Consider the following 18,316-nt stretch of genomic DNA (forward strand, 5'->3'; position numbering starts at 1 on the left):
GAAGATGTAGGCCAGCCTGAACCTCCATGGGATTGACAGAGCATCTATAGCCACCGGGTTGTCCTCCCTGTAAAGGGAGCAATACCTCTCCACCTTGGTGTTGAACCTCGTTGCCATGAGATCGATCTCTGGCATGCCCCACCTGAGCGTTATCTCCTTGAAGACCTCTGGATGAAGTGACCATTCTCCGGTTGGAAGACCTCGGCTCAGGCGATCCGCAATCATATTGAGAACTCTGTGAATGTGAACGGCTGATAAGTGGGTGAGGGTCAATTCTGCCCAATCCAATATCACCCCTATCTCTCTGAGGAGACTTTGTGACCTCGTGCCTCCCTGCTTGTTGATGCACAGCGTTCATGCTGTCTGACTGTACCTTCACTGCCTTCCCTCAAATGAAGGGAGCAAAATGAAAAAGAGCTAGTCTGATTGCTCTGATCTCCAGGAGATTTGATGACAATAACCTCTCCTGAGGTGTCCAAGTTCCCTGGACTGTCATGTCCTGAAGATGTGCACCCCAGCCTACTAGGGATGCGTCTGAAGTAAGTATGATCCAAGAGGGCTGGATCAGAGACTTGCCATCCTTTAGGTGGGAGCACCACCTTAGAGAGGATCGGACCTTGTAAGGCAGGGAGAGCACGGAATTGAGTCCCACCGGACTGTGATTCCACTTGGCTAGTACTTCCGACTGGAGCGGACGTAGGTGCCATAATGCCCAAGGTACCGCCTGAGCAGTTGAAGACATTAGTCCCAACATTTTCATCCATGTTCAAATCGTTACCTGTTTTGGTACAGAAAAAGAATGGGCTGTCTGTTGCACGGATTGCCTTCTTTCGGGAGTGAGATGAATCGTCATCCTGACTGAATCCCCCAGGAACCTTACCGAGGTGGCTGGTTGAAGTTGGGATTTGTCCCAATTGATTATCCATCCCAACCGATGCAGGAATGTGACAGCCTGCTGGATGTGTTGGGACAGGATCGCCTGGGAAGGAGCTCTGAGGAGCCAGTCGTCCAGGTATGGAACTATACTCAGGCCCTGAAGCCTTAGCGCGGCCACCACTTTGGTAAAAGTGTGTGGGGCTGAAGAAATCCCAAACGGGAGGGCCACAAACTGAAAATGTTTTAGGACACCCCCCGATCCTTAAGAATCTTCTGGACCCAGGATGGATGGGAATATGGAGATAAGCATCCTTGAGGTCTAAAGGTTGCCAAGAAATCTCCCGGCATAAGAAGATTGGTCACCGACTGGATAGTTTCTATACGGAACTCCTTTTGTTTTATGAAACGGTTGAAGAACCTCAAATCTATAATCATCCTCCAACCTCCGATATTCTTGCGCCGAGGACTTCTTGGGGGGGGTCTAGAACCCAGAGAGGATTTTCCTCCTCTACGGGAGCCCCAATTCCTCTGGGCTCTAGGTTGAGGTTCCGCCCTGGAACCAAACCCCTTGCCCCGACCACGAAAGGACTGATGGGGAAGGGACTTGCCCTTCTTGTCCGACAGCCCTTCCATTATCTGGTCAAGCTCTGCACCAAAGAGTTTGCCGGGTTCATGTGCCATGGCACAAAGATTGCGTTTTGAGGTCGTATCGGCCTTCCAAGGTTTCAACCAAAGCGGACGCCTGCCCACGGTTGAGAGAGCCATGGACTTAGATGCCAGCTTCAATTGTTGTGGAACAGCGTCACACAAGAAGTCTATGGCAAGGCTGGCCATCTTACATGAGGCCAGAATGTCGTCCCTAGAGACCCCCTGGTCTAGGTCCGACTGAATCTGGGTGAATCTAGCTTTCAGAAAGTTTGCCACTTCGGACGAAGAAATCGCAACAGAGGCCGATGAATAAGCGCGCAGTCCGCCTTCCGGTCCATTGGGTCCTGCAAACTTGACCCGTCATCTGAGGGGATCAGGGTCCTCATAGATAGCTTTGCAATTGCCATGTCCACCTTGGGGACAGGCCCCCAGGAAGATACTTGATCTTCTTTGACTGGAAACACAGCCTTGAATCTTTTGGTCAACACTGGACCCTTCTCCATTCTGTTTTCATCAGAGACAGGAGAGAATCATCTGCTTTAAAGGCCCTAGGCCCCCTAGAGGCCGAGGATGAGGCTTCCCCCGGATCAACGTCCTGGTCCCCCGACCGGACGGATTTTAGTAGCTGCTGGGCCTTCTCCAGCGGAAAAAAAATATGAAAACCCGTCCTCATCAGAGGAGGAAGAGGCTGAACCATCTCTCGCCTCCTGACCTCCCCCCCCACCTCCAACGCCCGATGGGAGGAGGGACGATGGCGTTTGGAAACCAGGGTATTCTTCAGCTCTTGTATGGAGGCGTTGACCTGGCTCATATTGGACTCCATATAGCCCTTCACCCAAATCGACTAAGTCGTGGACCGATGGCTCCAGCTGGGGGAGTCTTGGCCCTACAGGGTGGGCACCGGGAAAAATCATAGGAGTCCTCCAGCACGATCTGGCAGTCATGGCACTGCAGGTGACGCCTATTGCCCGCAGACTTCCTGCTGGGCTCTCGCTCACCGTCCCCGGTAGAAGACATGGCTGAAAAATAGAAGAGACATGAATTTAAGCATAATTCAAGGAAAAAAAAAAAAAGACCTTTAACCGCAAGCTTCAGGATCTTTACCCAGAAGATCCTAGCAAGCTCTATTGTAAAGGAAAAAAGGTTTTCAGCAACACAGAGGTTTGCACGCAAACAACTCTAGCACCAACCACACGACTCAAGGTTAACAGATAACTGCGCTCCAGGAGACTGAACCTGGAGCCTCACCAAGTTTAAATAGGGTGTTTGGGCGCCAAAAGAAAGCCCCGCCCACAAAAGGGGCAGGGTAAACCTCTAAAGCTTATTTTTTAGCTTAGAGTAACCAAACTCCTTCTCTGTACCCCAGAGAGGGACCCTGAAACATTTAAAGGCACCCAACGGCCCTAAACAATGAAAATACTCCCCGGCCGATCTGCGATCGGCCGGAGAAAACCCGGAAGTGACGTCACTTCCCCAAGATGGCGGCACCCAGCCGAACATGCGGGACGCCGCTACCGCCGCTCCAGACCCCGATCTGAGGTAAGCTCAAAGGGGATAGGGCTGAACCCCAGCTAAGGCCTGAGCAATATCTCCTCAGGCCGCATAGGAGGAGCGGCCCCGCTCCCAGAGGGAACAAGATAATAAAAGGAAGAGACACTCTCTCCACCGCAGGGATGGAGGAGTGAACCACCTGTCCTGTCCGCAGGACAGAAAAAAACACGAGGTTCTGAGGGTCACACCCCTCCTCTTTATTAGGGGCAGGGAGGGCGTGTGTATGTCAGTTTTTTTATTTCATTAAAACTTCCACCTGTCCTAACCAGTCCACAGGGGCAGAATACCCATCTGTGCCACTGGTTAGGACGTAAGGGAAAAAGATCCTATCAGAAACAGCACCACTTTTATCCATGGGCTGCGTCTGGTATTATAGCCCGACCAAGTACAAGTGAATACTGCAAAACTAAACGCAGCCCCTTTTGGACTGGTTCTGAGGGGAAAGATGATTCGCTTCTTAACAGGACATGTCACCAGTCTGCAGGCAGCATGCTATAGAACAGGAGGAGCTGAGCAGAGAGATATATAAGGGTGCATTCACACAACCGTAAGGTGTTTTGCGGTCCCCAAATTACGGATCCGCAAGACACAGATACCGGCCGTGTGCGTTCCGCAATTTGCGGAACGCCCATGGCCAGCACTATATAGAGAATGCCTAAGCTTGTCCGGTTGCGGACATGAATAGGACATGCTCTCTTTTTTGCGGGGGAACGGATGCGGACAGCACACGGTGTGCAGCCCCATTTATATGGTCGTGTGAATGCTCCCTAAGGAAGAGATTCAGTAAAACATGTAATTTATACGCTTCAGGCTCTGCTTTGTCTGGTGTTAGCACTTCCTGTGTACAGGGCCCTTTACGCGGGCTAAGAAGCATTCATACGCCAAAATTTTACTGGGGCAGCCCTACTAGGCATTATGCCTGGTTTGACATTAAATATCCCAGTGACAAATTCCCTTTGTCAGTGAATAGAAAACATACTTTATACAGATGAGTGTTTACTACAGTTATATCCATGGTATTTTAGGTCTGGATCATCAGTGAATGCAAAAAAATTCTGCTTTAGGCCCCTTTCACACAAGCGGGTGCAATATGTGACATGAACGCATCGCACCCGCACTGAATCCTGATCCATTCATTTCAATGGGTCTGTGTACATTATTATTATTATTTTTTTCACACTTTAGTTCTGCGTTGCATGAAAGACGCAGCATGTTCTATATTCTGCGCAGCCCTGACCCCCATAGAAGTGAACGGGGCTTCAGTGAAAAACACATTGCATGCGGTTATGATGCATTTTTCAGTGATGTGGTTTATAAACCTTCATTTTTTTCACACGCGTGAAACGCACATTGCAACCGCGCGGAAAAACGAGATTTTTGTATAACTTACCAGTAAAATCTCTTTCTCGCTCTTTCCTTGGGGGACACAGAAGACCTTGGGTATAGCTCATCTCCCTAGGAGGCGTGACACTAAGTGAAGACTGTTAAGCCCCTCCTCCACAGCTATACCCTCAGCCTGGAGAGAGAGACTGCCAGTTGCGTGTCCAAGTAGTGAGAAAAGGCAAAGTCCAAAAATTGGAACCAACAAGCCAACTACCCAAAGGGTAAACAAACTCGGAAACAGTCAGAGAAGAACAAAGAATGGGTGGGTGCTGTGTCCCCCAAGGAAAGAGCGAGAAAGAGATTTTACTGGTAAGTTATACAAAAATCTCGTTTTCTCGCCCAGTTTCCTTGGGGGACACAGAAGACCTTGGGACGTTCAAAAGCAGTCCAAAGGGGGAGGGACCACAGCACCAAGGCGAAGCACCCGAAGGCATCAAAAAACCCGCCGCCTGCAGACCAGGCGGCCCGAAACAGCATACGCCGAAGCCCGAGTATGCACCCTGTAGAACTCGGTAAGGTGTGCAAGGAAGACCAGTGACCGCCTTGCACAAATGCATGGCCGAAGCCTAATGCCTCCGGCCCAGGAAAAAACCGACAACTCTGGCCAAATGAATGGTGACACCAAAAGCAGAACCCTGCCCTTGGTGCGGCAACCACAACAAGAGCCACTCTGAGAAAGCGGAGGAAAGCCACCCTGGAGGCCGTCAACCCTTTGCACGGACCTCCTGGGAACACAAGAGACCGAATGTCGACAAGAGTCGGAGATCTCCAACGTTCCCTGGGGTGGGAAGGGGAGGACGACTGCCTCAATGAAATGAAAGACAAACACCATCTTCAGAAGGAAGGAAGAGACGGAATGGAGAACAGCCCTGTACTGGGGGAAGACAGAAGGCTCGGAACAAGAAGGGCCGCCACTCAGGCACCCATCAGAGACACGATGGCTACAGAAACCCAACTGTTAGCAGAGGGAACTTCTGTAACGGCTCCAAGGAAAAATTGGAGCGCCAAGAGCCTAGTATGTAGTTCCCAGGACGGTACCGGAGGACAGTACAAAGGAACCCAAGAGCCGCTCCATGGAAGAAGTTCCTGACAGGCCCAGAGGGCCTGGGAACGCTGAAAGAGGAAGGACAGGAATGACACTTGATACTTCAAGCAACAGAGTCCCAGCCCCAGGTCCAGGCCGGACTGGAGAAAGACAGAACCATGGAGAAAGGCAGAGTGGGGGAACGCCCAGCTTCCCACAGAACCCCAGGTAAAACCCTAAGTCCTACCACAGATCCTGGACGAAAAACTCGGCTAGAAGCGAACACTAGCGAGCCCACTAGAGTTGCCTGGGCAAGCGGGTGAAAACCCAATGATCAGGCGCAGACCCGTAACACGGGTAGAACAGTCGGTAGAACTGGTCCCGTCGGCCCCCGAGCAAGGTTGTCCCGTATCCCCCCAGAGTGGGGAAGCAGAAGGACAAACGGACAGGAACCGAAGGGTCCGCCCAGCAACCGCCAGGACAAGACAGGCTAAAGCCGAAGCCAATGTAGCCACCACAGGAAGACGGACTACAGTTCCGGTGTGGGAGATTTAAAAGACAATCCTGACCAAATGGTAGTCCTCCCAAGTTACCGAGAAGGTGAATCCAAAGCAGAAACATTGCCTAAAATGGAAAAAACGCAATCTGCACCCAGCGGGAGGACAGAAAACGGTAGACCCGGTAACTAGGCACACAGCTAGTACAGCCAGTGTGGACAAGGGAGACTCAAAAGGAACACCAGAACCATCCACATGAACAACCATGCTTTCCCCAGAGGGAAGGGCAGTGAAGGAACAGCCTCTGAAGCGTGGCCGGAACAGACGCCACATCGGAATGATCTGTACCGAGTGGGAGCCAAACAGAGCCGGCGAGAAAAGGCAGGCGAGACAGAGGCCGGTATAACACCCTCCAACCGAAAGGGGGAGTGGGCAACAGAGAGGCCATAGGACAGCTCAAAAGCAGAACACCGCTACACAGAGACGCCCGGTTCACCGCCTCGCAGAAGGCGAATACCCTGAAGAACCCAAGGTGGATGTCCCCCAGACCTGTATAAGCGAGCACCCAAGAGAAGTTGGGTGACCTTCCCAAGAATAGCGGCCCGAACCTGGTAGCAGATCAGACTGAAGCACCGAGGGCGCCAATCCGGAAAGAATCATACCACACTGCACCCGAAGAGGAGGAAATGGTATTAGGCGAGGGGACCGTAGTCCCGCCAGAGCCAACATAAAATGCGAAGGGCGCTGCAGACAGCGCTCTCGACCATGTGACCACTAGCACAGGGAAACAATGCCGCGGAAGGACAAATGGGCCAACGAAATGAATGAGTACCACCCAGCTCTGTGCAGTAGCGAACAGTAGAGCCCGTCTACTTAAATATAAGGTATTCATTTGTTGTTTATTGGACAACACCTTAGGCTTACACAGATGGACAGAATGATCTCCTTAGAGAATAGTGCAAGGCTTGCGGCAATCATCGTATCCCAAGAGAAAAAGTATGTCGCAGGAGGAAGGGAGGCATACGTACGAGTAGCCCCGTAAACAGTGAGAAGGCCAACCCACCTACGGGACGAGAAGGAAACAACGCACAAGAACGTCCGCTCACTGCAAAAATATATCACTCAGCGAAGAGGGCCAGCCACAGAGTGCCACAGTATCTACGGGAGTGCAAACTGAAAGGAGTTATGCACAAGACTAGTATGGTATGCGATGGAACGCAAACTGACCGCCCCGAAAAAGGGGGGAAATGTACCTGGCAAACTGCAGTGGGCAAGAATGCAAAGGCCTGCCCCAAAAAGGGGGTGATGCCCAAGGCCGTACCTACGTCAAAGAAGTAGGGCATACCATACTTCGCCCAGAAAGGCGCCATGCACATGGCCACACAGTATCCAGCAGGAACGCAGGAGGTCCACCTAGTGAAAAAGGGGGGCATGCACAGGGCTATCTTAGCATTAAGTGAGTGTGCAACAATTCACCCAACCCGAAATTTCGTGAGAGTGTAACTACTCCGCCAATGAAGGGGAACATGCGCAAGTCCAGTACAGCACATACAAGGACAGCCTTGAATCTTGTGAGCGTGCAAAATTCCACCCATGGAATGAGGGGTGGTCACGCACAAGGCCAGCACCGTATCCAATGGAAGCGCAAGCGTTCCACCCATGTTAGAGGCCATGCTCAAGGCCAGCAACGTATCTGGTGAGAGTGTAGTATGCCGCCCAGAAAAGGAAGGGGGGGGGGGGGGGGGGGGGGGGTCATGCACATGTCCAGCATCGCATCCAGGGAGAATGCGAGCAGTCGGTGAGAAAGTGTGTATGCCACCTAAGGAGGCATGCCCATGGCCGGCAGCGAATCCAGTGAGAGTGCGTACACCGCCCACAGAAGAGGGGTCATGCATATGGCCGGCCGCGGATCCAGAGAGAGTGCAAGCACCCCGCTATGTATAGGGGTCATGCACATGGCCAGCAATGTACCGGCGAGAGAACAACCACCGACCGAGGGAGTGTATGTATGCCGCCACCCGGGAAGGAGGCATACCCAAGGCCGGCAGTGAATCCAATGAGAGTACATCATACCGCCTATGTAAGGTGGTCATGCACATGGCTGACAGTGAATCCAGTGAGAGTGCCGAATGCCGTCCACAGAAGGGAGTCATGCCTATGGCAGGCAGCGAATCCAGTGAGAGTGCCGTGTTCCACCTATGGAAGGGGGGGCACGCACATGGCCAGCAGCGAACCCAGTGAGAGTGCCGTGTTCCACCTATGGAAGGGGGTCGTGCACATGGCCAGCATTGTATCCGGAGAAACTGCAGTAGGCCGCCAATGAAAGGGGAATCATGCACAAGGCCAACCCGCAGTTAGGGAGAGTGCAGTATCCCGCCCAGGAGGGGGGTCCTGCACATGGCAGGCACCATAACTGGAGAGGGTGACGACTGTTGCCTACAGAAAAGGCATGCACTTGACCAGCGCCGTAGCGCGGAAAGGGCAAGAAAACCACCTAGAAGGGGAAAAAAGACCCTGGCAGCGCCGCAGCCGGGGAGCGCGACACCATGCCGCCTATGGAAGGGGGGCATGTATACAGGCAGCACTCTGAGATGAGGCTGCAGCGTCCTGCGCAGCCCACAAGTCATATATATAATAAAAACTTTCTTTTTTTTTTTTTTTTTTTTTTTTTAACACACAGCCTCACTGAGGCAGAAAAAAATAAAATAAAAGGGGGGGGGCCACCTACAGGGCACAGATCCACCCATACAGGCTCATCGGAAGCCGGCCTGTACCCAAAGGGTTAACAGGGATCCGGCCTGGGGGGCGGCACTGCGATCCTCTGGGGGCGGGGGAACCTCCAGGCGGGAAGAATTCGCGCCTGGAGAAGTTCCAGCCCCCTCCAACAGAGGCCTGAATTTGCGGCCTAGTAGCGTGAAGCTGGGGCCTAAATTTTTAGCGGCGCCCGGCTGACCGGGGCCGCACAGTATTTAAAGTACCGGCCGGCCTACGGAGCGGCACATACCGGCCGCGGGTGCCCACCCCGCGGGCCGTAAGAGCCGGGGCCTAAATTTTTAGCGGCGCCCGGATGACCGGGGCCGCACAGTACTTAAAGTACCAGCCGGGCCTACGGAGCGGCACATACCGGCCGCGGGTGCCCACCCCGCGAGCCGGGGACCCGGATAGAGCGGGATCGCGGCCTTGAAGTGGAACACAAGTTTTGTTCCGACGGTCGGCCGGGGCTGTTGAAGCGCTCATTTTGCAGGCCACGGTGCCTAGAACAGCGCTCCATATGGCCGGCAGCTACACCCTCCTTTCCCCTGGAACGGTGTCCGTGAGAGTAGGGAGGGTCAGTGGCAGCAAGGCGCGGGCCCTCTGGCCCTGAAGTAGTGGCCGGTAAGAGGGAGGGGGACCCTGAGACCGGGTCTGTGAGGGTGGACGCCTGCATAACCCCTCCATCAGGGGCAGCTAGCTGCGGACCTCCGCAGCTCCCTAGGCATTCTTCTTGTAGGGAGAAGGGTGCCAATGTCCTGGAGGCCAGGAGAGAGGGAGCAGAATGTCGCCCTGCGACAGCCCAGGAGCCAGCCTAGGTCTAGCATGGGCAGAAGGGTCCATAGGCCCAGTATAGGGTCAGGCACGCAGGAGACCGGGGGGGGGACGGGGGACGTAGGGCTGGAGAAGCCTCTCTCTCACCATAGTCGTCTTCACCCTCGGTCCGTTCCAGCAGGGTCGCCCCTTCAGCTACTGGCACCGTAGTGGCAGGACGCTGGGAGAGGGACTTGGCGTGCGGGCGACCCTTGCGCTGGCGGGATGTAGGGGAGCGAGGCTGCCCTGATCCACCTTGCCTTCTGTGGGGGAGGCAGCAGTGCGGGTGACCGGCACTGGCGCAGCTCAACCCCGGGAGAACAGAGAGGTCTAGTGCGTCTCTGTTATCCCTGATGATCTGGAACAAAAATAAAATAAAAAAGTAAAAAACTAAAATTGAAACAAGGAGAAAGCAGCCCTGCAGAGCAGGGAGTGTCTTGCCTCCTTGGACACTAAGCAAAAACTGGCAGTCTCTCTCTCCAGGCTGAGGGTATAGCTGTGGAGGAGGGGCTTAACAGTCTTCACTTAGTGTCACGCCTCCTAGGGAGATGAGCTATACCCAAGGTCTTCTGTGTCCCCCAAGGAAACTGGGCGAGAAAAACAACACAATCGCAGACCAAACTGACCGAGCTTGCAAAATGTTGAGAGTTTCACTGAACGCACCCTGAGCCAATCCGCATCGTTCACGTGAAAGAGTCCCAACAGTGAGTATACTGACCGACTGCCCCATACATGAGGACATGGAGAACTCTTATGCCTTTAGGGCTCATGCACACGCATGCATATTTTGCTTCCGTTTCTTTATTGGTCCGTATGTGGAACCATTCATTTCAACGGGGCTGGGAAAACTGAACTAACTCAGTGTGTCCGCATATCCGTTCTATCCTTGTCTGTTTTGCGGAAAAGGACAGGCATTGTTACAATGGATCTGTTAAAAAAAAAAAAAAAAAAGCAACACAGACATTTTTTTTGTGGAGCAGTGGTTTGCGGACCGCAAAATACATAGTCGGGTGCATGAGCCCTTACACTGAAGTTATTCATCGATGCAATATGAGACAATTATACCCAAGAAGCTCTTACCGTAGAGACGAACTCCAGGATTTTCATTTTGGATGTTTCTTTAAATGCCCTTGGGCCCCACCGGAATTCAAACTCTGGGGGCTCTGTGTGCGGGATTTTAATATATTCTAGGTATCTAAACAGACAAATTCTATTAGCACCAGTTTTATGTATAAGACCAGTTTATACATTTCTTTCATGGAGTATAAAAGTCAAGACACACGCAATACTACAGTATCATTCAATGGCCGCATAGTCAAGACTGGGCCCTCTCTGCACTCGTCTTACCAAAGGTGGGAGTGGATCCAAGCAGTGGTCAGGTCTATATTAATACCCTGCTACGGTAGCTACACGTACATTAAAGGGGTATTCATATCTTGTACAACCTCTTGGTCACCCACCAAGCTGATACTGAAAGGGCTGTAGCTCCTTTACTTGAAGGAGACTGCTGCGGTCCCCCTACATAGCAGGTGCCCAGGGCACCACTATGGATTGAGGGACTGAAAGGGGAGTCCACAATGCTGAGTTGGCATTAAGGCCCGTTTGTTCTCCAGATTGGCGAGAGTCCCAGAGCTCAAACTCGCTGATCATAACGTGATCCCTTTGAGATGTGAAATACCCCTTTTCAGAGACCTAGTTGAGGAAATCACTAGTTTTAAAGGCTGTGGACACCACTGGAGCATTTTTTATGATTGCATTTTACTAATTTTGGGCCAAAAATCATTTTTTCAATTAGTCTTTATTAAAGGGGCATTACCAAAGACAATGGGGGCATGCCCCATTGTCTGATAGGTGTGGGTCCCACCTCTGGGACCCGCACCTACAATGAGAACGGAGCGGGGAGAGCTGTGGCTGGAGGACCCCGGATTTCCCAGGGTCCGTCCAACACCAAGCGCTGCTCCCATTCATTTCTATTGGGCAGACGGAAATAGCCGAGCCAGTGCTCAGCTATTTTCAGCGGCCCCATAGAAATGAATTGGGGGCAGCTGCGCATGCGTAGTGCGCTTTCTTCATTTCCCTGCTCCGTTCTCCTTGTAGGTCCGGGTCCCAGAGGTTGAACCTGCATTTATCAAACAATGGGGGCATATCCTAGCGATATGCCCCCATTGTCGGTGATGGGAATACCCCTTTAAAAATGTTCAGCAGTTTTTGTGATACATTGGGTTTAAAAAATAAATAATCATCTACTTGCAGACTGTCACTCCTGACAGCTCATGTGTAGTTCTTATCTCCTGCCCTCAAACACTCATTATAGCTAAACCCTCAACAATATGGCTTAAATGAGTGTTTATGAGGTCAGGAGCTCAGAGATAAGGCTTCACATTGAAAGCCGACAGAACTCACGAATGATCGTCTGCAAATAGACCGATTTTTAACCCCCATGTATCACAAGATCTGCAATGTTTAATAAAGATAAACTCGAAAAAATTGTTTTTAGACCAAAATGAGTAAAATGCAATCATAAAAAAAAATGCCCCAAAGGTGGCCACACAATGGCAATAGATAATGGCGAGACTTGTGTGGAGAAGGTTTGTTTTATAACTTATTCTGATGACAAGAAAAGACGTTGAATGTCTTCTAGACTTGTGCGCCCTTCCTTAGAAACTGGGGTTGAGCTGCAATTCCACAGCAAAGGGACAAGAGTAGTGTTTTCTTGGATAGAAAAACAACCCACTTACAGTATATAAAAGTTAAGGACACTTTCCCGCATGACAAAGTTTCACCAATAAGAGACAACCATTTAGTTAAGACCTGTGTCTGCAGTTTTCTTCTTTGGCATTTACCTACGTGGTGGTAAACCCGGAGAGAAGCTGCATTCGCTCTGTGGTGTGGTGTAAACAGCAAGGAACTCGGCACAGGCTGCTCTGGACACACCAGGGATCACAACCGTTCTCCCTTGGGATACTTACTTTTGCTTTACAAATTCATCCGTCACAAGTTTTTTCACATCTCCAAAGTCTGTGTGTTGCTCACTACAAGAAATGCAAGGGGGAGGGGGTTAAAAAAAATAAAAAAAAATAGATTTTTGTACTTACCGTAAAATCTGTTTCTCTTCCGTTCATTAGGGGACACAGGCTTGACCATGGGTATAGTTGTTGCCACTAGGAGGCGACACTAAGCACAAGTGTGAGCTCCTCCCTCCAGCTATACCCTTCCTACAGGGACTAAGCTCATACAGTTTGCGCAAAAGCAGTAGAAGCAAAAAGGAAAAAACAGGAAAACCAAACAATGTACAAACCCAGAATCACGCAGGCCACAACGAGGCCCGTAACCAGAGAGAATGGGTGGGAGCTGTGTCTCCCAATGAACGGAAGCGAAACAGATTTAAAGGCAAGTACAAAAATCTAGTTCTCATCCGTCTCATTGGGGGACACAGGCTTGACCTTGGGACGTTAGAGACCTTGGGACCCAGGGGTGGGTCATAAAGAAGCCATCCGGCCAGAGAACCGCCATCTGCAAAACTCTACGCTCCAGAGAAGCGTCAGATGATGCAAAGGTGTGCACTCTGTAAAATTTGGAAAAGGTGTGCAAAGACGGCCAAGTAGCCGCCCTGCACACCTGAAGGGCCAAAGCCCCATGATGTACTGCCCAAGAGGCCCCAACTAAAAACTGGAGGCTCACCTTATGGATTTGTGCTATGAAAAAGGCACAACTCTATCGTGCGTTTGTGAGTAAAACATGTCTGGCAAACGGGTATGCAGCTGTCGTGTCCCAAAGCTTCAGGTGATGAGGCCCAGTCTTCTCCAAAAAATTTGCAATGTATAGATAGCAGGACCACAGGTTGACGCAAAGACACCTTACCAGGAGACTTGGGTAGAGAATAAAGGATATTCTTCTTTATCGAGTATTCTTTTTTGCCAATTTTAAAAACACGTTAAGCCATTTTAACCTGATGAATGGGGCTCTAGACCCCCAAAACGCGTTGTTTTAAAATTGGCAAAAAAAAATGAATACTCAATAAAGATGATCCTTTTTTCTCTACCCCAGAGTCCTGGTAAGGTGTCTTTGCGCCAACCTGCAGTCCTGCTATCTATACATTGCAAGGATTAAACAGAAGCCGGTAAGGGGGGGCAGCATGCGCCACCCCCTGCAGAAAGGTCTGAACCGCAGAAAGTGAAGCCAAACTCTGTAGAAAAAGAATGGAAAGGGCCGAAATGTGCCCTTTCAGGGAAATGAGAGCCAGCCATGCCCGACTGCAGGAAAGACCAGAGTCGAGGCAACGAGAACCGAATAGGAGACAACTGGTGGCGTTCGCACCAACTAAAGTAGGACTTCCAGGTCCGGTGATAAGTCCGGGAGGACGATGGCTTTCTAACTCGAATCATGGTCTGGACAACAGCATCCGAGAAACCCCGAGCCCCTACTACAGCGGCTTCAACAGACTGGTAATGAAAAGGTCTCACTGCGAATCAAAGATATTTCTGGTGAATGACGCAGATGGGAACATGGAGATAAGCGTCCTTGATGTCTATTGAGGACAGGTACTCCCCCGGGTCCATGGATGCAATGACCGATTGCAGGGACCCCATCCGGAAACCGCAGAGCCAAAGGAAGCCGTTAAGGGCTTTAAAGACTAGGATGGGATAGACTGTACCCTCCTTTTTGGGGACCATAAAGAGATTGGAGTAGAATCCACAAAAACGGTCTTGAACCGGAACAATCACTCCCTGCTGCAGAAGGGTGAGAATAGCCTAAAAAATAAATAAAAAAACAGTAGGCGGCAGAGGGAGACGAGCGAATAAAAAAAAAACACAGGGAGAAGGTGGGGACCGGGACTCCAGTTTGTAATCTTCGAAATGACTTCTCGTACCCAGGCATTCGAGATGAGAGCTAGACAAACATGCTGGAACAGATGAAGACGACCTCCCACTCGACTGGGGGGTACTAAAGACCACATGTCATGCAAAGGAGGATTTGGGGGGTATAGGGCTTGGAGCTCTGCTGGAGAGGATGCCAGGGAGGGCGAGGCTTGCGCTTCTGCTCTGGGGCAGATTCATCAGCTGGTCACTTCGGGCTGGAGGAACTCAGAATTGGCCGAAAAAGAGGTCTGCGCTTTTTAGACCTGTTGAAGCGCATCCTACTCTGTGGCAAATGGGTGCTTTTACCCCCTGTAGCATCAGAGATAATCTCTTCCAGATGCTTGCCGAAAAGCCCGTTACCTGCAAATGGAAGGGACGTCAAGGCCCGTTTAGAAGCATTATCCGCCGCCCAGCAAGATAGCCACAGGGTATGGCAAATAGCCACCAAAAGGGCCGAAGAGCAGGACAAAAGCCTGGCCATGTCCAGAGAGGCCTCACAGATATAAGAGCTGGCGTGGGAAAGTTGCACTGCAATATCTGAAAGTTCCTCTGAGGAGTCCCCCAAGGAGAGTCCCTGACGTAGCTTGTTTGCCCACTCTGTCATAGTCTTGCTGACCCATGTAGAGGCAAAAACCAGGCGCAGGGCAGTGCCAGCTGCTTCAAAGGCAGATTTGGCAAAATATTCCAATTTCTTATCTCTGGGGTGCGAGAAGGAAACCCCATCCGCATTAGGCAAGGTGGTATTCTTAGCCAGGCGGGATACTGGAGGGTTAACAACCGGAGATGAGAAAAGGGATAAGACGTCTAAGCGATTCGGCAAAGCAAAACGCTTGTCAGGGAAGTTCCAATCCTTGGAAAGAGAGGAATCAAACTCCAGGTGGTTGGGGAAAACTTTGAGAGCGACGGGATTGCTTGAAGGAAAAACTAGAACTGGCAGATTAGGGAGTACGGTCCTCAACCTGTAAGGTTTCTATGACCGCTGCAATGAGATTGCCTACCATAGCGGACAGTTGGGAAGGCTGGTCCTCCGGTGAGACAAAGTCAGCGTCTGACAACTTATTCTTTAGAACACGCCTCTTCTAATGAGGACACAAGGAGATGGAAGAAACGAGGAACGCAGACGCCCTTCGAGGAGAGGGTGGTCTGGCCCGTTTTACGGGACAGCCGCAATGGAGAGTAGCAGAGGGGTCCCCAGAGTCTGACTGGTCAGTGGGTGGCCGTGCGGCCAAACGCCCCAGCATTTCCACAATAGCCCTGTTGGCAAGCACAAAAGGGCCACCCTTTACCTGAGAAAGGGGGGTTGAAGCCAGGAATACTTACCTGTCTGGAGTGTTCTGCCTGCCCCCTGGTTCCAGCCAGGTCACCACCTTCAGTGAGCAGCCCCTTGGGGAGGGCTGCTGGACCAGAAACAGAGGGGACCTGTCGTGGGCAGCCGTGGTGACCCGAAGGCTGGCGGGATGTAGAGGCTTTAGGAACCTCTGGTCATCTGTCTTCTGGAGACCGGCAAGGAGCAGCGGGCTTAGGGACCCCATGGTCTCCCAGGTGGGAGTGGATGCAGCTAGGACTGCCTGTAATCCCGCTAGAAGAAAAAAAAAAAAAAAAAAAAAAAAAAAAAAAAAAAGGAAATACGCAAACCTCCTACGGACACCAAGCTAAAACTGTTTTAGCTTGGTCCCTGTTGGAAAGGTATAGCTGGAGGGACCTTAGTGTCGCCTCGTAATGGCAATAGCTATACCCAAGGTCAAGCCTGTGTCCCCCAATGATACGGATGAGAAATTACAGTTCTCAGTAAGAACTGTTATAGACATGTGTTAGTAACTACCAGCACTCCCTACGTAATAATTCTGGAGCATCTATTCCGAATACAAATTTATGACTGAAGCACCAACTGGGTGTGTATCTCTGCACAGCCTCACACTGGCAGCACTGATTGGACAGCACATGATTGCGCAGGGGACACATCCCCAACTGGTAACCCAGTTGGCCATCCATTGATAAAAGGATAAACAGAGAATGGCACAACTCAGTCATAAGATTAGATGGTACAGAATTTTTACATTGGAGGGGGGGGGGGGGGGGGGGGAGGGATATCGGGTCCACTTTAACCACTGTGCTGTGCGAACATACCTTGGGTCAATGCGCAGACGACGCAGGGTCTCCCAGATGGCAGCTGCAAAGAATGAGACATAACAGCTAAACTAAATTTAATATGATGCAAGTCAGATGTACAATCAGCACCTCTGCTTGCAAATCAGTGTGTTCAGAATCTATAGGATGTAAAATATTTAGAGACATCCAGTGTTTTGTGAATGAAGCATATAAAAAGGACTTCCAAAAGATAGGGGGGGGGGGGGGGGGGGGAATACACGCTTCTATTCACTGACAAGTGCTACAGATTGTCCATCGTGGAATTGCAGATGGAAAATCCAGTCCGACAGTACCAGCAAAGAGGATGAGAACTCAATCCCTCTCTGCAGGGGGGGCGGAGAAAAACTGTGGAAAGGGACCTGTGGTGCGGATTTTAAATGCTCCGCCGTTTCATTGTGGATTTCACACTTTAGGCCTTATTCTTATTTCCGTGTCAGTATTACATACATGGGGAAAAAAAAAAAATTAAAAATCCTTATTTAACCCCTGAAGATGTCCGTAGATGGTCTGTGTATCCATTTTTACCCTCCTTGTGTCATTCGTGATCCACGGACGTTGCTCAGCTGAAAATTCATTTCAAGAACATATCTGTCTTCCGTGAAAAACAGATGCACCACCGATGCTAACCGTGTTTTGTCTGCGATTTTCACGGACCCATAGACTTCAATGGGAGTGTTTGGTCCGCATCACGGTACAAAGTAGTGAATGTCTTTTTTTTTTACCGATTCAAGGTAAGTAAAAAAAAAAAAAAAAAAAAAAAAAAAAGTGTGAACAGACACATTTAAAATCAATGGGTATCTGTGCTGTCCGTGGAAAATGTGGAAGCCCACGTCTGAAAAACAGAAGTGTGGACGAGGGCTTACAATGCAAATTTTCCTGCATGCGATCATGGTTTAAAAAATAAAAAATCTGCCTATGTGGTGGTCGCACCCCAAGGGAGCTTGTCTGATTGAAAAAAAAAGTTCCATAAAATTTTTCCATACGGTTTACTGATGAGCTTAGCTGGAAGCTACTTACCCTCTTTAGCAGTGTTCCCCTTCATGAAGATTAGGCTCAGGATGACGGTCAGTAAGCCCATTTTTGCGGTATTGTCATCCCTGTAATAAGGAGGTAAGAGATGTGTCAATTTGTTTACTTCCACCTCAGATCACCATGTTGTAAACTGGTCTATTACTGGACTATCAAATTCCTGAATAACCCCTTCAATGTATAGACGGCCTATTCTCAGGATAAGTCATCAATATCAGAACAGCTGTTCCACGAGCGCATACGCCTTTTCCAGAGCAGCTCAGTCTCATTCAAGTGAATGGGCCTGAGCTGCAATACCAAGCACAGCCACTAAACCATGAACGGCGCTGTGCTTGGTGAGATGAGAGGTGACCACTGGAGACCAGCGAATTTCATATTTTGAAATTCGTTCACACTTAGTTTGGTGGTAAAAGGTGAATTGCGCTATGGATTCCGTTACCACGGACTATGACGGAATGACTTTAGAGGCATTCCGTCATAATAGAAGTCTATGGGCTGCAAAACGGATCTGTCCCCCTATGCAGGGGAGTCCTCTGCTGCATAACGTAAACGGGACGGACCCATTATGCAGCCCATAGACTTCTATTATGACGGAATGAATAATGGAATGCCTCTAAAAGCAGTTTTAGCCTTGACGCCTCAGTTATCATTACGTGAGGGCCAGCGTATGTCCCAGTTATTTCTTGTCCACCGGGTATATAGAACTCTGTTCCAGATTGGAGTTAGGAATGATGCCT

The 18,316-nt window shown here is 50.4% G+C and overlaps 1 protein-coding gene across 2 annotated transcripts in view; it reads right to left on the reverse strand.

The window, feature by feature from the left end:
* Positions 1–18,316, reverse strand: part of LOC121009161 (non-structural maintenance of chromosomes element 3 homolog) — a 40,746-nt gene that overhangs the window by 9,379 nt on the left and 13,051 nt on the right. For both annotated transcript variants that reach the window (XM_040442072.1, XM_040442073.1), the window contains exons 7-10: positions 17,568–17,647; positions 16,530–16,572; positions 12,513–12,575; positions 10,624–10,738 (exon numbers count right to left, since the gene is read on the reverse strand). In XM_040442072.1, the coding sequence (XP_040298006.1) occupies positions 10,624–10,738; positions 12,513–12,575; positions 16,530–16,572; positions 17,568–17,647 (301 nt within the window). The remainder of the gene's footprint in view (positions 1–10,623; positions 10,739–12,512; positions 12,576–16,529; positions 16,573–17,567; positions 17,648–18,316) is intronic.

The sequence above is a fragment of the Bufo bufo genome, chromosome 8 (assembly GCF_905171765.1).
Source record: "Bufo bufo chromosome 8, aBufBuf1.1, whole genome shotgun sequence".
NCBI lineage: Eukaryota > Metazoa > Chordata > Amphibia > Anura > Bufonidae > Bufo > Bufo bufo.